Genomic DNA, 23,357 nt, shown 5'->3' with positions numbered 1-23,357 from the left:
TGTATACTTGGACGACCCGAACAGGACGGGCAACGTTACAAGTTTGAAATTATCTAATAATGAATGGTTTATACTTGAACGACCCAAACAGGACGGGCAACGTTACAAGTTGGGATTAATTAATAATAAATGTATAGAGCCTATGCATGCTAGGATGAACTTTTGCTTGTGTTCAACCTGATTGATATTTGTATGAAGTCTCTGACGTGTAATGGTTGTTTCTTTGGAACCTACTGGTGTTGTCTTACGACGACTGGTAGGTTGATTGCAGGTGGGGTCTGGTGTGAGATCTCGACGTAGAAACCTTAATAAACAAGACTATGTTTTACCTTTTGTATTAGATTATGAGTAGAAAGAAACTCTAAACTAATGTAACAAAAGAGATAGTTTGCTTTTCGCTTTCGCTATTTCGAATAGTTTGTTTAGAGGCCTCTAGGCTCTCGAGTTGTACGCTAGAGCTGCCGCTGACTTATTAGCTTTACATTGGTTTTGTTTTCTATTTATCTATATATCTTTATCGATGAAACGTTGACGGTCCTAGAGAAAAGTCTTCTCCGGAGTCCAAAAAGTTCAACCGGAATTTGTATTTTCATATGGATTTCCGGGTCACTTAAACCGGACCGTTACATCCACTTCACATATTGGCTTTGGTATAATTGTGGGGAATAAAACGATCCCTCATACGTTTCTTCAACTTGCTCCAAGTAGAAATGGAAGCTTTGCCCCTAAGGGTACGCCCCCTTTGCTCTCCTTGCAACCATCCGTCACCACAACCCTTCAATTTCACCTTGGCTATCTTGTATTTTTGTACTTCCTCTTGAATGTCTTTGTATTCAGAGTACCTTTCCAAGGATTTCTCCCATTCCAAGTACTTTTCTGGATCAAGCGACCCATCAAAGGCAGGAACGTCTACTTTGAGACTCCTATCTTCCCTCCTACGTGGAGGTTCCTCGTTTTGATCTCTCCTATCTTGCTCGTTCAGGAGTCTTGCCATTAAGGCAACAAGATTCCCTTGTAGATTGGCATTAGTTTCGGCCAACCTTTCCTGACTAGCAATGGAGCGATTTAGAGCTTCCAAAGCTACCCTCAAATCTTGATTTTCTCTCATGATATGTAGGTATTCGACCCTTTTGGAAGTGTATGGAAAAACTCCCCCTACCTAACGCACCAAATGATGTATAAACAAAGGAAAACTTGTTCACAAAGGGATTGGAATAATGTGCTTCGTGTTTAGCTTAATTTTGGAAGATCGATTGGGTTAATCAAGATATTTTAGGGAACTCTCACCCTTAACTTGAGGATATAACAAGGAGGAACTCTCACTCACTTACTTAGTCATAGTATTGACTAGGGTACTCTCACCTCAACTACATGTCTTAGTTTTAGGAACACTCACTAAAACGCAAACTGTTCAAATTTGGAAAACATGCAAATTTCGAAATCATGTCCAACTTACACTTAGTTGAAATTAACAAACACACTTAGTTGTTTTAGGCAATTTTCAGATATCTTTTCATTGATAATCAGCATGCCATTTATAACTTTAGTACATCCACTAATTGCATCTACAACTCAACAAAACTGAAATAAAGGGCCAATTAATTTGGATCATAACCGTCCAATTAATCCCTATTACAAACTATTAATTGACTAATCAACTTGAGCTTAAAATAAGAAAGAATTAACTAAGCAAAATGTCCAGCAATCAATCTCTCAAAACTGTCCAATAACGTCATTCAAAGCTGCCCTTGAATTGCGCCTTTTTAACCGTCCTTATTACCCCTCCCATTTAAGCTTCTTTATTCAGCAAATAAACCAGAAAAAAACACCTAATAACACCCGTTAAATGAGATTAAAAACCAGCTTTAAATCTCCTTAAAACACGCCCCTTTGAATGCCAAAACCGTTTGGATTATGAAATGAGATTTAAAACCAGCGTTAAATCTCCTTAAAACACGCCCTTTGAATTCCAAAACCGTTTGGAATTAATTCCTTGTAAACGACCCAATTGACGTCTTTAAGGGAGAATCCAACTAATTTGATCTGTAGTTAGTCACGCTTAGCAAAGTGCAACCATTTGAGGAACTATACGGACCATGCAAGCCAAAATCCATAGGAGTAACGTCGAAAAAAGACTTGGATAAAATCAATTCCCTAACGTTGGATTCTTGGACTAGGATATTTGGACTATTCGACCCTTAGCTACTTTCGTCATCCTCCCCTTCTTCAAAGGGAATTGCCCTCAATTCCTCATCATCGTAGTACGGTGCTAAATCTCCCACATTGAAAGTGCTTGAAACGCCACGCAAATCGACCTTATAGGAATTGTCGTCGATCTTTTCCACTATTCCAAATGGACCTTCAGCTCGGAGCATGAGCTTGTTTTTCCTTTGATTTGGAAAACTTTCTTTTCTCATGTAGATCCACACTAGGTCACCAACTTCGAAGTTTCTCACGTTTTTGACTCTTTTGTTGGCTTGCTTCTTGTAGATTTCATTGGCCTTTTCAATGTTTTTCCTCACCTCTTTGTGTATTTTCATCATGAACTCAGCTTGTTCCTTTGCACCTCCATGGACGAACTTATCTTGTGGCAATGCTATGAGATCAATTGGAACATAAAGGTTAGAACCATAGACTACTTCAAAAGGAGAATATTTTGTAGTAGCACTAGGAGTTCTATTATAAGCAAACTCGACATGAGCAAGCTTGACATCCCAATCTTTGGTGCTTTTACTAACCAAGGTCCTAAGCAAAGAACCAAGCACCCTATTCACCACCTCGGTTTGACCGCCGGTTTGTGGCTGATGGGAGGTAGAAAACAGCAACTCAGTTCCCATTAGGCGCCACAATGATTTCCATAAATGACTTAAGAACTTTGTATCTCGATCCGAAACAATGGTGCGTGGGACTCCATGGAAACGAACCACCTCCTCGAAATACAACCCCTCTACTTTCATAGCATCTTCGGTCTTATGGCAAGGAATAAAATGGGCCATCTTTGAGAATCAATCAACAACCACCATGATTGAATCTTTACCTCTTTGAGTTCTAGGTAAAGCCACAATAAAATCCATCTTTGAGAGTGTTCTTACTTTTCTTTAGTATTTTTGACCTTGAGAGATTTGTTCTCAAGATAAGGGAGGTTTATTATAATTCTATTGTTTAATCATTTATAATAAAACTACATTTGAGGGGGAGGTATTCAAGATACCTCATAAAATACTTGTTTTCATCTTTGCTTATACTTTTCATTTGTTTTTCATTGTTGAACCTCTTTAAGGCTTTCAGTTCAAATCCATCAAAGGCCACACTGATCGAGTACACAAGTCTCAAAAATGCTAAAGCCTAGATCCCATAAAATCAGATTGGCTGGATGAACAAATAATTTAGTGCCAGTGATTGTCCAGTAAAAATCTCCTCCTTGTTGCACATATATCTATTTTAATACTGACTTTTAGGGTTAGATATCTTATATCGTTTATCAAGCTAGTCAACTAAGTCATGTTAATTACAACTTATAATTATTTTTGGAATATTAGTAAAATATTGTTTTATTGGAGAAATTTTTTTTACACCTAATTCATATACGTAGTATGTACTCTTTTTGTTTTGCAATATTTATTATACTAGATAATGATTGTGCGATGCACGACTTTAATAAAATTTATGACATATTTGTACAAACAAAAAAATAAAATTTTATGGCTTTATGTTTTAACCATCTTGAAATATCTTGTACTTATTTAATAAATAACATCATAAATATTTTATAAAAATATTGAAAAAAATAAAATAAAATATACTTTTATGATTTTTTAATACATTAAATGATGTAACCTAAAAATTATTATAATGATACTTCACTTAAGATACTTTACTAATTTGAACACACTTGTTTAATTTCACTATTTTGCCGACAAATGTATATAATTAGTCTATTTTACTGATTATTATAAGATTGTAAGTGATTATTTAATTTAATATATGATTACTTTAAAATTCCACTTTAAATGTTATAATTAATCACTTTTAAGATTATAAGTAATCATTTTGAAATTATAGTTGATTGCTTTAAAAGTAAAAAAATACATTAACTTAAGCCAATAAAATAATCTGATCATAAACCATACTATTTGAGAATTTATCCAATGATAATTACATATTTTTGTTTTGGCTGTTATCTTTTGTAGGTATTATTTAAAGTCTTTCTTTTATGGAAAAAATTTTCAATCTGGTTAAAAATGAATAAAATAATTTCATTAGTCCAAAAATTAAATAGGGGATTTCAAGAATGATTATGGTTCCTTACGTATTGCTTATCCGCATAACAAAATCATTAATCAAGTAATTAAGTTCAGATTTATAGTTTCATTTATAAAACATGAAATTCAACATCTAGTAATTACTTTTATAATCATAGCACAAGATATCAAACCTAATTAACATTTTGAAACAAATTGAGTGCATATTATCTATACAAATTAGGTTTAAAAAACCTTCCTATAATAATATAATATTTCACTGATTTCTTATAATAATCACTACTTGTAATTAACTATTAATAATATCAACTATTTCATCACTAATCCACGAAAATTCTTAGGTAAAATAATATTCCAAAAACGCTTATATATATTAACTATTAATACAAATGATACTTTGATTTTCTTGAGGGTTTTTTCAATATTGGAGTCTTTAGACTCCCTTTTGAGAAAGATTTATGTTTTTCTCTAAGTAATATAATTAGTTGAAATTTGCAATTTCTTTATTCTATCTTTCTTGTGTTCGACCTGCAGCAACACATTCACCGTGCACTTGTAGTAAATAAAATTTCACATCAATTAATAGCAGAAATTAATTTAGATTTTAGGAAATGTCTGGGGTTTGTATTTTGGGGGGAAAATGAAATTATTTTTTACCTTAAACGTGAAGGGATGATTAATTCTTGTTTTCATGGTTATTGAGTTTGTATGGTAAATCTCAGAGTTACCATGTGGATTTTGAAAATTTTTTGTCTATCAAAAGAAAAATCAATTACTTTTAGATTGCCATTCGAAAGTTTCCTATATTATTTCATGGTAATGAAGATTTTTCTTTCAATATAGCCGCAACAATAGATTTAATTAAGGTGGGATCATTGCAATTAGCAACCATTTGAGTAAAAAGGTTGAATTTTTAAAAATATTTAAGAAGCATCACATATGCTTGCTTGCAGGTCTATTGACTTAGGCTGTTAAATGATATAGATGAAAGATTAGCCTTCTTTCATCCAATTAATTATTTTCAATCAAATGAAAAAGTACTCTCCTTTAATCTCAAAAAATTATTTTAGATGGTTGCTTTTCGGAATTTAGAGCAAGTATCTTGGATAAGAGTAGTGTCTCTCGAAAAAACCTATTTGTGGGTGTAAATATTTTATTTTCAAAATTTTGCCTTGCTTATTAGCAAGTCGTGTAAAAGATCGCCCGACTCTGAGATGAATCTATATAATCAGTCTATTTTTCTAATTAATCACTATAAGATTGTTACTGATCATTTGATGTTATAAGTGATTACTTTAAGACTCCACTTTAAAATTGATCACTTTAAAACTATAAATAATCACTTTTAAGATTATAATTAATCAATTTAATAATGTAAAAACAGATTAAATTAGCAATGTTAACACAAATGTAGTATTAATTATGATAGTTCACCAAAAAACTAAGTAACCCTTGATCAAATTTTTTGAAACTAAATATGAGAATATTAATTTTACGCAAGTTGTCAACTTGATTAATATGATAAGTTGTTAATACCCCACTTGTAATCATCAATATATTGCCAAGAAAATAATATTCCATTTCATCTCCGATTCAATAAGTTGAAATAACAGAGTAATTCTTGAGATAATTACAACAATATTTATATACACAGATTGCTTAATTAGGCTCTAATTACAGCCCCCAATTATACTAATAAATTGGAGGTGATTGATATTCCTAACAGAGAAAGTTTAAAGGACTTTCTAACACTCCCCCTCAAGTTGAATGGTAGCATCCCTAACATCCAACTTGCTCAATACTTGATCAACTGCTTGTGTGGAAATAGATTTTGTTAGAATATCGGCTAGTTGGTCTTCTGACCGAACAAAGGGTAGAGTTATTATTTTTCCGTCGAGATGATCTTTAATGAAATGTCTGTCTATCTCTACATGTAAACCATACGAGAATCCTGGTGGGGCTTCCATATATACCTCATTGAACATGTCTCCATGAAGAAATGCATTCTTTACATCGAATTGATATAAGGGCCAATCTCGGTTTCCGCAATCGAGAAAAGAACTCTAATGGTGTTGAAGTTTGCTACTGGAGAGAAGGTCTCATCGTAGTCTATCCCATGAGTCTGTGTGTATCCTTTTGCTACCAGCCTTGCCTTATATCTCTCAATGCTGCCATCTGCTCCGTGCTTAATTGTAAAGACCCACATGCAGCCAACAGGTCTTTTTCCAATGGGTAATGTGCACTTTTCCCAAGTGTTGTTCCGGATTAGTGCATTTATCTCTTCTTCCATTGCTGATCTCCAGTTTTCACTCCTCAATGCCTTTCTGAACTGGAGACCCAGACACAGTTGAATCAAGCACAATATTGTTGAAATTGAACTGTATAATGTTATTAGTTGCCTTCGTGGTATTGCCTACTTGTTCTTTTGCGTCGAGATCACTCAGTTCTGGGTAGACTAACCAACTTAGATCTATATCCTCATTAGGACTCTCCCCCTTAGATCGAAGGTGGTGGTAATAGAATTCTGTTTCAACAAAATCACAATCCATGGTAGTATATAACCGTTTAGTAACTGGGTTGAAACAGTGGTATTCCTTTTGAGTAGTCCCATATCCCACAAAGACACACTTAACAGCCCGTGGTTCAAGTTTATTTCTTTCTCGTTTAGGCAAATCAACATACACAACACAACCAAAGACTCGAGGTGGTAATGAATGAGTAGAAGGAATATTGGCATGAGTTTTTAGGGTATCTAACGGGGTAGAAAAATTTAGGCTCTTTGTAGGAAGGCGATTGGTAAGATAGGTGGCTGTGGAGATGGCTTCAGGCCAGTAATAAGCAAAAACAGCGGATTATATCATTATGGCCGGGGTCATTTCCAACAGAGTTTTGTTTTTTCTTTCTGCTACCCCGTTTTGTTATGGGGTATCACGACATGTGGTTTGGTGGATAAGACCATTTGTGTCATTAAAAAGGTTCATGTCAATATTCTTATACTCAGTACCATTATCAGATCGAAGAATTCTAATTTGGGTTTGAAATTGTGTTTGTGCCATTTTATAGAAAGAGACAAAAGTCTTATAGACATCAGACTTGTTTCTAAGGAAATACACCCAACTCATTCTAGTGCAATCATCAATAAATGTAACATAATATAAAAAACCATGATTATTGAACGTGGGAGCTGATCCTCACACATCCGAATGAATTAAAACAAATGGTTTATCAGTTCTACTATCACTGTTTGGATAAAAATGTCTATGACTCTTAGCAAGAATGCAAGCTTAGCAATCAAAAGGAACATTTGAACTATAAAGATTAGGGAAGAGTTTCTTAAGGTATCCTAAAGACGGATGATCTAGTTGCTTATGCCACATCCAAAGCTGTTGTTCAATCGTCCCGCGAACAAGCGTTGCTCTACCCTGGTGATGCATCTGAGTAACATAATATAGTCCACCCTCCTCAGTACCATGCCCAATAATCTCCCCTGTCCGAGCATCCTGAATAGTACAACCAGAAGAATTCATGTTAATAATACAGTTTAAATCCTTTTTCAATTGGCTATCGGAAAGTAATTTTTGGGATAAGTCTGGTTTGAAAAGGCAATTTGTTAATTAGATGCTATCCAAAATTTTGACAACACCCGACACCTCTGTTTTAATTACCTCTCCATTGGCTGTTTGTACGTGAATTTTTTCTGGTGACAGAATAGTTTCAAGGTCACTGGCATCAAACGTCATAGTGTCAGTTGCTCCACAATCAAAAATCCATCTGGTATTTTTGTTCGGTTTGGAAACTAGTCCTACATGGTATGAGTTGGTTTCATTATTTTCATGTTTCACGGTTTGTGAGATAGGCTTGAGATTTGTATTGGGCCATAAAGGGAATGAGCTTGAGTACTTATTTTGACAAGTGGGATTATAACATAAATGAGAACTTGAGCCATATAAACATAAATCTTGAAACTCATAAACCTTACCTTCCTCCTTTGTTTTCTCTGTCATACCTGACGTAAAGGATCCACGACCGCCTGTTGTTCCTCCGTGTTCTACGCCAGCTGCTGGTGCCTCACTGGTACCCACGGCCGCCGTGCTCCTTCTCTCTCCTTTCTTCTTTCGATCTCCCCACCATTCTAGGTAGCCGATAATATCGAAACATCCCTTCTTGGTGTGTCTCGCACCCCCACAATGGGTGCATCTGAGTTCCGATTTCTCATCATCTCGACGGAAAATGGGTTTCTCCGTTCTTCCTCTCACAGCAAACCCACCACCAATTCCCGATGATTCCATTTGTGAGGGTTTTGGTGGTTCGGTGCTTATAATCCCTTGCCGGTTTATCTCTCTCCTTATTATCGCGAACGCCTCCTCCGGTGTTGGAAGAGGTTCTCGATTGAGAATATCCCGTCGATCCTTATCAAGAGTTTCATCTACCCCTGCTAAGAACTGACACAGTCGGTTTTGTTGGGCTATTCGATTGTAAGTCGTTTTGTCTTCTGGACTGTTCATCGGATTCGGTGAACGTCTGTCAATATCCTTCCAGATTCCGGTACGTTTGCTGTAGTATACATCAATTGGATCTTCTCCTTACTGAATTTTGTTTGCTTTGACCATAAGGTCAAAAATTTGGAATCCGTGTTTGGTCCCTCCGTATGGTGTTTCGATCCCATTCAACAAGTCTCTTGCGGTAGGGTAATCAAGAAATTTATTATTCAATTCTCGATCTATGTTTCCAATTATCCACAAGATTACTAATGAATCCCGTTGTGACCATTTTAAGTAATCTGGATCCTCTTGGCTTGGCGGGGAGGCTGTGATGTGGTTGAGCCTTCCCCTGCCATCGAGTTCCAGTTGCATTAGCTTTGCCCATTTTGTGAAATTTTTGTGATTCAATTTTTCTGGAATTTGAATTGGTTGGAAATTCTGAGTTTCTTTGGTGGATTTTTTGGTGTTTAACTGTGTAAACAGTTGCATTAAATCTTCCATGGTTACCGGGTTTTGAATAACAGCTTTGTTAACGGGTTCCATGGTAGATGATGAGTTTTATAGGTTGCCGGTCGCCGGAGATCGGAACCTCGGCTCTGATACCAAGTTCATAATAACAGAGTAATTCTTATATATATCATGAGATAATTACAACAATATTTATATACACAGATTGCTTAATTAGGCTCTAATTACAGCCCCCAATTATACTAATCAATTGGAGGTGATTGATATTCCTAACAGAGGAAGTTCAAAGGACTTTGTAACACAATATGAAGCCTTTACTTATCAAACTAATTCAAGAGGTATACAAACTCACACTCCTCTTCTCTTTCTTCCTTTTTAGTGTTCTATTAAGATCATTTTTAGTTCATTCAATTAATCACTGAAATCAGATTTTTTTTTCTTAATTAATTTCAAGTTAGCAACTGTATATTGAATTAATTAATCTCTCTATGGTTGTATATAATCATGTTAAGCTTAGATGAAATAATGATCCTGATTGGTTATAAGTTAGTTCTAGTTCACACTTCCCTTCCCTGTGTCTAATCTATAATAATAATAATAATAATAATAATAATAATAATAATAATAATAATAATAATAATAATAATAATAATAAAGTAAAGAGGTACAGTGTATTTGTTTTGTTTGATGAATATAAATATAAATTGAATAAAAGCAATGCAAATAACCAAAAAATGATTTGTACATCAACACGAGTAGTTGAAAATTTTCGCAAGGGTAGGGATTTTCAAGTATTAAAGAAATAAAGGAATTAAGGAAAATGTCAAGCCCAATTTATGTAACCGCTGCTTTCAGATCATGACACAAAAACCAAGCTTATATATTCATGAAGAAGGAATATATCATTGAAGAAGTGAATCCAGGTACATATAATGACACAATATTATATGAACCAGCCAAAGTGAATGAATATTCATCTCTTAAGGACACAATTTTTGGAGACAAAGGAATAGATTGTGCTTTCCCTTCTGTAGAAGAAGGAGTTGCATTTATCTTCTCCGATAACCTTTGTGCCAAATGGTCTTACGGTCTAAAAAACCCAAAGAACAAGCTCTTGGTAGGGCCTTCCCCAATTGAAGAGGTATTCCCTTATTTGAAGGGTACTGTTTTTGCGAATGGGTTGGATGCTGCATTTGAGACATCACGTCCTTATGAATTTTACCTATTTAAGGGAGATAATTATGCTCGTATCTTCTATGAGGGTGCTGGAAAACTGTTGAACAGTAGCCCCATACGCCAAAACTGGGTGACATTAAGAGGGACTATCTTTGAAAAAAGCATAGATGGTTCCTTTTCTTTGGATCATGATACTTATCCGAATTCGGTATACATTTTTAAAGGAGATACCTATGCTCGTGTCACCTACACACCTGGCACCGCTACGGAGAAACTAGACAACTTGGCAAAAATCAAGAGCTACTGGACTGGTTTAGGAAGCATGTTGCCTCGTTCTAATCATTGATCTGATAATGTTTTTCTAATTCAGTAATTGCTACTATATTGTTTATGTTTAATCAAATAATCCAAGGATAATCAATGTTTTCTGCCTCCCCTGAAAACCAATCATATCCTTAATCAATTTCATTATTAATTGTTTCCTTCTATTTTAGTAATGCTAAGTTTATGTTGTATGGAATTAATAATTCTAAGTTGTATTCAAAAATAGTATTATGCTCTTTACTCCAACAACTTGTATTACTCAATGTAATACTATTATTTCTTTTCTATTCATTCTAATTTTGTACCAGGCCAGCTCAATTATTAAGTCTTGATTATTCATTCTCCCTCCGAACCATTTTAGATGTCCCATTTTCTTATTTGGCAAAGTCTTTTTAGTTGTCCCATTTCTATTTTTGTCAATCTTTTTTTACTTAATTACCCTTAGTTCACACACGTAATTACGAATTTACCCCCGTAAACCCTACTAACCCAAAATAATTAACAATATAACCCAACATCAATAATCTTAATCATTTCCTCCCTTTTTTAATTCTCCTATTTACTCTACTGAAACCCTATCTCTCCCTCTCTCTCATCTTCATCCTCAACGTCTGTATTTTTCTTCATCTTCTTCAATGATCTTCATCTTCATCCCCATTCTTACTGTTTACGGTTTATTATCTTCATCTTCATTTTTTTTCCACCATCTTCGTCTTCTTTGAAACCCTAATAATTTTATGGGTTTTTTAAATCTGGGTTTGTTCTTTACTTTTCTGGGTTTTCCGAACATGGCGTCACCAAGGTCTTGTCTTTCTTGGTTGTCTTCGTCCCAAGAAAGTGATCCTACGATTGGATCTCCTAACTCATGGTTCGATTTCTACAATCGCCTACCTCCATCTTCTACGACTTCTGTTGAAACGGATCCTAAATGGGAAAGAAATATAACTTTTGAAGATGAAGAAATACAGGGTATGTTTGATTTAGAACTGGATCTTCAAGATCTATACATTGAGAACTAGTTCCCTTGCTTAGATGAAGAATCATTGGATGATGATGAATTGCTGTCTGATATAGATGTTTGAGGCCCATTTTCGCGTATGGATACATCTTTCCTCTATGACTAATGATGATTTTGTTTATGTGGTTTGTATGGTATGCATGTCTATGTTCGTGTTCTGTTTTTGTTGCCCTATGATTTTTTTTTAGGGTCAACAATTGATTATAGCTACAAAATCCCTAAATCCATTCATTTTGCCACCAATCTAGGGTTTTTAGTTCATAAGCCACCAAACATTATGTTTAGGAGGCTATGTTCTTACCAAATGTAGGAGGCAATTAGTATGGGATTTGGGTTATCTGTGATGAGTTCAATTTGTTTTCTGAGATGAATTTGTTTTCATTTTGTTTTTGAAGCCATCAATAAATTGTTATATGACATTTCCTTCTATTGATTTTTGATTGTCAAATGTTGTAGTCACTGCGTTTACTAATTGTGCATAGTTGTATGCTGATTTTTGATGTTGTAACGATTGTATTGACCTAAACAACCCTAAGTCAAACACATTCATATCTGGTGCATTAGGAGGTTGTTGCACTAAGTGGAAGCTAAATCCATCAAGTGTGGCCACCTCTCTAAACACTTCATCATCATCTAAAATATGTTGTTTAGCATTGTCCTATTGAACAAAAATTGTTTTGCTTAAATGTGGTGGTCATTTACGTCTAATTGTTGGTAGTATCTTGTGCATAATCATGTCTCTTGTGTGATCTTTAGTGATTGATTGTATTGGTTTGGTCTCTGGCTCTCCTCTCTTCCTGTTTTTTGAACTCCTTTGTGCTGCCACATCATGTGTAAAAGGAAATATGCCTATCTTTCAATCAAAAATCATCTCACCTTCACTAGAAAAGATTGGTCTTGCAATGGCACACATAAAGATGATCTTGGGGACAAATCTTTTAGATTGGATTTCTCTATATGGCTCTATTTCATCTTGAGTTAGATAAAATGTTTGTTGTGTCCTCGTAATATAAAACAACTTTTCATCCATGTGCACTACATTTGACATATCATTAAATGTGAAGTTGCTTGTTTGCTCATCTAAAATGCAACTACTAAGACAAAAAATTAACCTATTGAGTTTATTTTTGTCTGTAAGTAACGGTTTAATGGCGTTGGTGTGCTTTCGAAAGTACTTTTTTGTTTTCCATCTGCAGATTGTTGTTTGGCTAACTCCCATGGCCCTTGACAGTGCTCTTAAAGTTGTCTTCTTCACTTTTTCAATTGATTTGAATTTGTTTTCATCAAAGGGGATGGATGGCCTTCCTTTGCTGCCTTTCTTCTTGTTGTTGACATTAATTGTAACTTGATTATTTTTTTGATCCCGAATCTGTCTCCATATCCTTCTAATTGTCCTCTTATGCACATCGTACTTCTTGGCAATTTCATTGATGAAACCATATGCTAGCTTCCCTTTACTGTTTAGTGACATTAAAAGCTCATGCATTATTTGAATCTTACTAAAATTATAGCTCTTTTTTTATAACCATTCTATGTACTTCAATGTGGGTTGGTGGAAATTAATTGGAGGTGCTGATTTCTTTATTTAATGCTGTCATATATAGATGCACTGATTCTTAGTGTTTTGAGGTGTTGTACAGGCGCAATTTTTTTTTAGTTTGGCGCCATTCCACCAAAACTAATTGTCAACTCTCTGGGTTGATGGCTTCTTTTCATCCGTGTATTTTTCTTCCAGTTTCATTGATGGCTTCTTTTCATTAGTTTATTTTGTAGCTATTTAATTCATTTTAAACACTAAATGCATACCGTGTTTGTTTTTTTATGAATCTGAAGTCAACGAAAGATTTAATATCCGCATGCGCATGTGGCGAGAGGGTTGCTCGTTTTCAATTGCAGTTCAAAAAACGTTGAAGAAATCAAGGAAGAATTGAAGACTTAGTTTATTTTATGATTTTGATGGTTTTTGTAATTTATTTGATGTAATTTTTTGTAATTTAAATTAATTAGTTTAATGGTTGGTTAATTATAACAATTACGGAAATGTATTAATGTCAATTAATTCCCAAACAATGTGAAACCTAATTTTCCCTCCAAAATTCATTATATCCACTTTATTAAGCAAAAGGAGGGAATCATTAACAATTAATCCAATTACTTGAAAATACCCAACTACCACCTTTTTAATGGACCCCACACCACCCTTAATAACCGTGCCCAAGCAAATGGGACATCTATAATGGTTTAGAGGCAGTATAATTTTCCAATCATATTCTTTAAGAAATCTTCGGTCTTTCTTGTACTCTTTTTTAATCTCTCGAGCTTTACCTTTTAATCTATCATCCTTGTCAAGAAGTACGCCGTTTTGCCTTGTGTTTACTCTATCGTAAAAGTCACATAATTAGCAGCCAACAAATCGTATGAGAGGCAAAATAGAAAGTAGACTTTCTTTCCATATTACCTTTAATTTACATAGCCATACCCTAGAAAGTTATTCAATTTTTATCTACATTAAACCTAATATGAACACACTTGTTAAAGTATTATTAAATGAAAGTTTGTGACATTATAATACTACTGCTCTTCAAAAGTAAATGTGAGCAAGGAAATTGCATGTGCCTTGTTAATCCCCATAAGTATAAACAAAGAAGTCTCATTTTTATTTTCTATTTCATAGTATATGTGCTATTTTATAGTCGCCTATAGTACATAATTCATACTTTATGCTTCCTCCATTTTAAATACATGTTATTATTCATTTTTACATTCCTAGTTAAATAACTTTACAAATACAATATAGCGCCATCTGGTTAGGTTTGTCACAAATAACTAATTTAAAAATTAATAAAAACTTATTTTAAGGAATTGGTTTGGAATACCCAATAGAGTTGTGAAAAGGATATTCTTAATAAGGAAAATCGAAAATTGGTACCTAATAGGGTAATTTGGTCTCCATTGGCGCAATCCTAATGAGGGCCACCATGGGGGTATGCATACTCTTAACTTCAACGACCCGTTAAGATATCGAGCAACGTCTTGGTCGGTAGTTGCCTTGGGATTAGCTTTCCCTTGTGTATTCTACCAAACAGCTTACTGAAGCAACCCGTTCCGTGGGGCAACGACTCAGTCGAGTGATTGAATGGTTAGAGATAAGTCATAATACTCAATGGATTTAAAAGGGAATGATGTATTTAATTAGAGCATTTGTAGTAGGAGCGACAGTCTTGATACCTAATTAACATTAGTGATAATGTTTACAATAATACTTAACATTAGTGATAATGTTCATCAAAAACGATAAATATTACATCAAATTTGAAAAAATGAAATACATATGGTTTGTTCAAAAAATACATTAAAATTCGAGAAAATTATATATATATATATATATATATATATATATATATATATATATATATATATATATATATATATATATATATATATATACATATATATATATATATACATATATATATATATATATACATATATATATATATATATACATATATATATATATATATACATATATATATATATATATACATATATATATATATATATACATATATATATATATATATACATATATATATATATATATATATATATATATATAAAATAAAAAAAACTATCTATTCTATACCACCTTTTGTAAAAAAAGCTACTTGTTCTAATTTTTTTTTGTGAAAAACTACCTTATATGACCCAAACGTATGCAAAACTCTACCACGTGACAGAATCCGATTGTTGACCTCTAAATTTTTTTTTAACCAAGCACGTTTTTCCCACGTGATGTTACTAAATCTACTTTTCCCTCTGTATTTGTTCTATTTTCCTTCCAATTTCCTGTTCTTTTCTCTTTTCCCTTCCCTTATTAATTAAGTCCATTTTTCCATATTTTTAAGTAGATTTCATCCCCTGTTATTACCTAACTCTTACATCTTCTTCCTTATTTATTGCATTCAAACCATGCCCTCATATTCTTCAATAGGAAAAGGGAAAGTCGATAAGTGTGGTTATGGTGCTCCTTTTGCAAAGAAAACTTTGTGGACCAAGGAGAATCCTGAACGGAGGTTCAAGACATACAAGTTTTTTGAATTGGATACCAAATTGAGGGGCTGAGTATGTTTATTCTGATAGATGGATCTAATTGTCTATACTTTGTCTTGTAATTCATATTCACAAAAAAATCATCAAAACCATCTAATATTGATTGGATTCATTATCTCATAGGTTAAATAATAGTAGTATAGTTTCTACAATTAAACACACAAAAGAAGCAAATACTAAAAAATCAAGATTAAAGACAAGGTCAATCAATTAAATCATAACAAACAATCAAGAAATTTAAGGAAAAAAAATACCCGTATTTAGTTACCCATTTAAAATCAAATGTAATTCTCTTCACCATTCTCCTCTTTTTCGCCATTATTAAAAAATTAAAGATGAACTTGTGTTTAGATTGATAAAAAAAAATCTAATCTTCGTTATGTTAGTAGATTGATAAAATCAAATAATTTAAAGGAGTAAGAAAATGTGAGAAGCAGATAATTATACATATCCATGCAGCAAAGAGAAGAAGAAATTATACCTTGTTGGTTTAATGCAATCGATGAAGAACAATTAACTTATCAATAGATTAGAAGAGTAAATGCTAAATCTTCACCTTGAATAAATTGTTGCATGCATAGATTAACGCCATGAACAATGAGAAGCAAATAGAATGAAAGGAATAAGCTATGGAGAGTGGAGCAATCGTCACTTAAGTGCAAATTATAACATCTCGTGCAAAAAACTTGTTTGGTCAAACCAAAACTTGACGGTTTAGGTAGTTTTTCGCAACAGAAATTTGAATAGGTAGTTTTTTGTAAAAGGTGGTATAGAATAGGTAGTTTTTTTTAATGCTATAACATTTCGATTTTCAGCACATGATTTTTGATTAGAAAACATTGTCGGAGATTGAGGGTGAATATTTAAGGGGTAAATAAATTTTATAGTAGGAGAACAAAGTTAGTTAGGTAGAAGATTAAAGGAATTTGATTGTCGGAGAGGTAGATAAATTAATTAGAAATTAAGGAAACCTAGATAAAATAGTGGATGTTAAGTCATATTCAAATTTTGTTTAGTTATAAAAATCATTGGACTGGATAGTCTTAAATGAATTTTTGTGAAGTATGCTTGTGAATGGGTAAACATAGATGTTAAGTCATATTCAAATTTCTGACTAATACTCTCCCTATTATATTTTTACCTTTCATTTCTTATTTTTAATTTTATTTTTTTTATTTTTATTTTTTTTTTGTTTATGTGCATCTTATTTCTATTTCTATTTTTGATTTGTTGTTAAAGGTCATCGTGTGTCTAAGTTGCAAACTTTCCGAGTTGTTGCAGGTTCTGACACTCTTTGAATATCTTACTTGAATCAAGGGACTCTTTGACCGCACTCTTCTTTATAAGTATTAGTTATCGTCATTCTTTCCTCTTTAAATCCTGATCATAGTTTCCTATAAGGGGCATGGGTATGATGATGTCGACTCTCCCCATTATAACTCCTTGTGTTCAAATGTTTATCAATGAAATCCGGCACAGCCTTATGATGAGTAAAATAAGATTACAATTGATTTTTTTTATTTATTTTATTTTATTTTATTTTATTTTTTTCTAAAACCTCAAACCTTTTTTTTTTCTGAGGGTGATAAAGATGATGAGGATTAACAAGGTTTTCATTCTAGTCAAAGGAAACACAATTCATTTGTGAAGGTAAACTCAATGAGTTAATCTATTATAATTAAGTGTTGTTTTGATATTGTTGTATGATAAATTATTTATTCACTTTGATTATGATAATATCATAACAGTACAAAGATTAATAATTAAGTGTATGTTGTAAATGAATTAATTTTATAAAATAATATCATTGTTCATATAAGTATTTAAGTATTCGTATTTTACACGGGAATTTAACTAATAATAATAATAATAATAAAGTGCTACAATAGGGAGTGTGGGTCCTTTCAGCTTTAATGCACATGAAGTGTGGGCAAGGGAAACCCTTCATTGATGGTGGACCTTGTTTTCTATACTAATGCAATTAAGTTGGAAAGGATTGCAATTTATAGGTAGTATATATAGTCCTTTATTCTGGCCAAAAATTTAATAATAATAATAATAATAATAATAATAATAATAATAATAATAATAATAATAATAATAAGAATAATAATAAAAATAAAAATAAAAAAAAAAAAATAATAATAATAATAATAATAATAATAATAATAATAATAATAATAATAATAAGAATAATAATAATACTCTTCCGCATCTTCTCTCTCTAGCGATTTTCACTTGCCCGACTTCTCCTTTCTGAATCTCAACGGATTCCGGCCATGGGCAGGAGAGGCAGGCCGGCGAAGATACAAGCCGTCCCGAGGAAGCCGTCACCTGTCAGCTGTTCTTAGAGGGAGCCGTCTTCTTCACTGGAGAAGTCCCTTTTCCAGTCGTCTGTGCGATTTTCTGATGCCCGTCTAGCTCGTGTTCCTGTTTCTGTTCCTTCAGGTTCCGGCCAACCTACAGTTGGTCTCAGTTGGGTTTCAGTGCTTAAGTCAGCGGGGAAGCAGGCGGCTACTCCCTTGACTGCAGCCACTGTGCCATTGCCGGATATGCTTCCCAATCCAGGTCACTACAAATAACTATTGAAATAGCTATGGAAAGTATTTTGGCTACGGCAAGGCGAGGGCCAGATTAGTGGCCATATGGGAAAGTATTTTGGCGATGGGCTACGTGGTCGCCAATTAGTCGCCAAAGGCACTTATTCTTTTGTTTCATTTTAATAGAATGGCGACGGGCTATATGGTCGCCATTTAGTCGCTCGGAAAGACAGTATTTTTTTTATTTTATTTTAATAGTGGGCGACGGGTTATGGTGGTCGCCATATGGTCGCCAGGAGGACCGGAATTTTTTTTTTAATTGTTGGCGACGAAGCTCTTAATCGCCATGTCAACATGTTTTTTTGTTTTATATTTTTATTTTATTAAATATAGGCGACGGAACGTTTGGAAGCCCTTTGGTCGCCATATGTTTTGAATTTTAATTCCATACATGACAATGGGTTTGTAATCGTCGTGTTGTCTACATGTTTTGTATAAATAAGACGCATAATTGTTGTGCATTGTATATTTCGGAAACTAAAGAATTAGAAGAGGTTAGTAATTTTCTTATTCTATTATGTGGCTTATTTTTTATTTATTTTTATTATTTATATTTAATTTTTATTGTCATTAATTTGATTTAACTTGATTATTTAATTAGTATATATTCTTTTTCCTTTGTTATTTACTTGAGTTTTTTATATTTTTTATTATTTAATATTTTATTTTTATTGTCATTAATTTCCTTCAATAATTTTTACTAGGATAATTATATTATTATCATATATTGTTATTTTCATGAATTGTTTTATATATTTTTATTGTCATTAACTTACTTTACTAATGAGTTGAATAATTATATTATTATATTATACATAGGTGTTAAAAATGAATTTTAGGCAACAAAGAAGTTGGATGTACAACCGACGAAAAAATGGAAAGTTTAGTTTAAGATTTATGAGAGGGTTGGAAGAGTTTTTTAGATTTTGCTCATACAAAAAGCATGATTTCTGAGATTAAATGTCCTTGTAAAAAGTCTAAAAATTGTTGTTATAAGGAAGCAGATAAAATAAGAGAACATCTAATGAGAAGGGGGTTTGTTGAAAATTACTATGAGTGGGAATATCATCAAAATACAGAGATAAGAACAACATCTGATGTTGTAGTGGTAGTGGGAGAGCAATCGTCAAACAATCCAAATCCATACTCACAGATGGTGCATGATGCAGTAGCTAGTGTATATCCAGACACTTACCATCAGTTTCTTCCCTCCCAGTATGATGTAGTGTCAGTAGTTAATGAACCATCGGTACACGTTGACGAATATTCAAACCCTCAGTGTCGATAGTTCTTTGAAATGTTAAATTCTGTAAATAGTTCCTTATTTGAAGGTTGTAAAAATCACACCATGATGTCTATTATTGGTCGACTTACAAACCTGAAGACAGACCATCGTCTCACTGAGAGGTGTTACGACGATATTTGTGCTATTGTGAACGAAGTGTTACCAGAACAGAATATGATGGTAAACAACTTCTATGAAACGAAAAAATAAATAGCTGCCCTTGGATTACCCGTTGAGAAGGTAGATTGTTGTCCTAACGGATGTATGATATCTTAGGGGAATAATGCGAATGCAACTTGCTGTTATATTTGTGGAACTTCTAGATGGAGAAGAAGCAGTAAAGGCGATAAAGTTTCGCGAAAACAATTTCATTATTTCCCTTCCTCCTGGGCCCCAGATTACAAAGATTGTATGCTTCAGAGGCAACAGCTAGGCATATGAGGTGGCATGCAGCGCACCGCACTAAATATGGAGAGATGATACATCCGTCCGATGCTGAAGTGTGGTTGACATTTAACGACATGCATCCAGACTCTGCAATGGAGACTCGAAATGTGCGGCTTGGTCTGTGTATTTATCGTGGCCTGTCATTGTCACACCATACAATCTTCCGCCATGGATGTGCATGAAGAAGCCGTATATGTTTTTGACCGTGATTGTCTCTGGGCCGAATAATCCAAAGCACAACATTGACTTATATCTTCAACCACTAATACAAGAGCTGAATATGTTAATAAAAACAATTTTTTTTATTATTTTTAAATGTAATTTTCGAATTACTTTAATACTATACATAGTAATGTTTAGTTTGGGATGATAAAATTCATTACGTAGATAAATTTGGGACATTTTATGGTATAGATGAGATTAATTTTAGTTGAAAATAATATTAGGGTTTGAAATAAATATTATAGGCAAAATAAGCAGCGACCCTAATGATTGGGCTAGCGACATCTTCTTGAATAATTTGTCGACTAGCAACAACAACAATAGCGAAGAAGACAACAGTAACCGAGTTCATGGGAGTAGTGAAAATACTCCAAGTGATTCCATACATAATACGGAAGAGGACGATGGAGACGATCCTCGTCCGAATCTTCCATGGCTACCAACCAGAAACAAATAAATATTTTTATAATCTTATTATCATTAATATTTTTTCAATATTAAAATTTCATTGTAAACTAATTTTGTTAATTATTGTAAGATTTAATCCGATATCCGGGAATACCATTGCATCACAAATAAGGGCTACCTTTAATTATAGACAAGATGTCGAAGGTAGTAGTTGGAAGGGTGTGACCAAACCCACCAAAGATTTTTATTTTAATGAATTTAAGTTAAAATTATTATTTAGTTGTTTATTTTTAGACTTTTTATATATAAATTATTTAAAGTTTTTTATTTGATGAAACATTTATGTATTTAGAAACAATACAAATGGGACCCTCGCCTCGAACATTTCGTTCGAAGGTCATGGGAGGAAAAAGCCGCAAAGCTATGCGGATATGCTTTTCAAATGGCGCAGGACGTTGAAAAACAAGCCTGATTTTAAACCTCCTTCCATCGATAATGAGACCTGGGGGCGATGGAAGGCTGATTGGGAACGCCAGATAATAAAGTCGTTTCGACTAGGAATTCCTCCAATAGACGTGAAGGTAGAGAGAAAGCTGAAGCCACCCATATAAGTGGCTCATTCCCGCACGCCTAAACAATGCGGGATTTGGTGAGTATTTAGTTAATTAAGTAGTATTATATTGCATTTTTTTTTATCTTTTGTTTAATTTTAAATCGTTTTTTTTTATATTTCAGGAACAATCGAAAGATCAACGACCCACAACCTATGAAATATTTACACGAACACATGGGGTCTTTGACAATGAAACAGGGGATTGTTCCCAATGGACTAATAGCAATTAACAAAAAGTTAACATAATAATCTATTAAACTTGTTTATTTCTTTTTTTTTAAGTATCAATTAATACTTTGTTTATTGGTAATTGATTTCATTGTTTTATTAAAGGATGAATATCGTTCTTTGATGGAGTAGCATCCAACCCGCAACCCAAGTGAAATTTGGTTGGATGCTATAAAAAATGTAGAAAACGGTTCAAACAAAAAAACCAAAAAAAGCAAAGATATATTTGGGGTTTGGTCCACCTCTCAAATTATTTATCCTCCTGAGCCAACGGATATTTCGTCTTCTCAGCTTGCACAACCTGATTATGATGCCACTATTCAACAAAGGTTTGCGGATTTAGAAGCACGAAAAATGGAGTTCAATAATCAATTATGGGAAGCGGTACGAATGAGAAATGCTCAGACTGCCTATGAGACTCACCAAAGGCTGACTGAACTAATTCAAAGAGAACAAGAACTCTTTTTGAAATTAATTCAATCGCATCTCAATTTGTATCAACCCCCTCCTCCACCTCCTCCAGATGAATGATTAAATATACGTAATTTTTGTGACTTTGTAAATAAACTTTAGTTTTATATATAATATTTCCAGCTCTTTTATTTTTATTTATTTGTTTTATGTGTATATATTTTTATCTTAATATTACAACTACTATAAAATATATATATAACAGGTCATAAATGGCCACAAAATCAAAGTTCAGAAGAAATGGCCTGCCAGCTGACCTTGCACGACACCTGGAGAACAAATCTGTGTACCAAGGACAAGCAAAACTCAAGGGATGGCATCTTGGTACATGGACCAAGAAGTCAAGGCCCAAGAGAAGCTATGATAACCCACACAGAGCCCACAGGACCAGAATCAAGGTATCATGTCACCCAGATCAGTGATCAAGTCTTAGTGTAGTTATTCCCATGCGTTGTTTCTGTTTTTAATAAGTGCTTGGCACGTGTTTTTGTTAATAAGGCTTAGGAAGTTTGTTAGGCTAAATATAGCTGTTATTCTTGCATACACATCGCTATATAAAGGGATGTTCTCATTGTAATTCAGACTTTAGTTTTGATGATTAATAAAGTTTTTGTGGGAGGATGCTTAGCATTTCCTTTTCTATCTTCTTTTCTTTGTGACTAAAGCAAAGGGAGAACATAGCAAGATTCAAAATTCATGTCCAAGATCAGAGAAATCTGATCATATCTTTTTCAATTTCAATAGCTTTTAGAGGGTCCAATTTAATTCCGCAAACAACCCAATTCGGCCTCATCATCAGGTCCAAATTCAGTCCACCTCGGGAGGTAAAAGTTTATGGATAGCGTCAAACTCTTAGTGTTTCAAATCAGGAGTTTGAGTGCGATAGGTGATGGGAGGGATAGCTAAGAGAAGGATAGAAAAATACACATTTCCATCCCATAATATGTCCGCAGCTGCAGCGACAGTTTGCATTCTAGAAAGCAATATAAGTAAGCTATTCAAGTGGAGTTTTCATGTAAGAAATAAAAATAGGGATTCTCTAGATTCCCCAACCAATAAGAGATCAAAATCGTATAGCAATTACATAGCACAATCCTAATACACAAAATTTTAAGAAATGCGTTAAATATTGGTTAAATATAAATAAAGGTCATTTTCATTGTCTAAAAGCCGACACAAATTGTCTTTTTTGACTTCCAACACAAAAACTATCTTTAACAGTACATTGGCTTCAAATAAAC

At 33.5% G+C, this 23,357-nt stretch overlaps 1 protein-coding gene across 1 annotated transcript; it reads left to right on the top strand.

Moving 5' to 3' along the window:
• The first annotated feature begins 9,284 nt into the window (after positions 1-9,284).
• LOC130821514 (albumin-2-like) lies at positions 9,285-10,733 on the top strand. Its single transcript, XM_057687306.1, has 3 exons — positions 9,285-9,364; positions 9,488-9,549; positions 10,168-10,733. The coding sequence occupies exons 1-3, from the start codon at positions 9,285-9,287 to the stop codon at positions 10,731-10,733; spliced, it is 708 nt and encodes a 235-aa protein (XP_057543289.1).
• The last annotated feature ends 12,624 nt before the right edge of the window (positions 10,734-23,357 follow it).

The sequence above is a fragment of the Amaranthus tricolor genome, chromosome 8 (assembly GCF_026212465.1).
Source record: "Amaranthus tricolor cultivar Red isolate AtriRed21 chromosome 8, ASM2621246v1, whole genome shotgun sequence".
Taxonomy (NCBI): Eukaryota; Viridiplantae; Streptophyta; class Magnoliopsida; order Caryophyllales; family Amaranthaceae; genus Amaranthus; species Amaranthus tricolor.
This window is presented reverse-complemented; position numbering and strand designations above follow the sequence as displayed.

Coding starts and splice junctions, on each gene's coding strand:
- LOC130821514 (XM_057687306.1), top strand. CDS start 9,285: ATGGTAGATGATGAGTTTTATAGGTTGCCGGTCGCCGGAGATCGGAAC. Junction 9,365..9,487: donor ACCAAGTTCATAATAACAGA/GTAATTCTTATA, acceptor TATTCCTAACAG/AGGAAGTTCAAAGGACTTTG. Junction 9,550..10,167: donor TTATCAAACTAATTCAAGAG/GTATACAAACTC, acceptor TATATGAACCAG/CCAAAGTGAATGAATATTCA.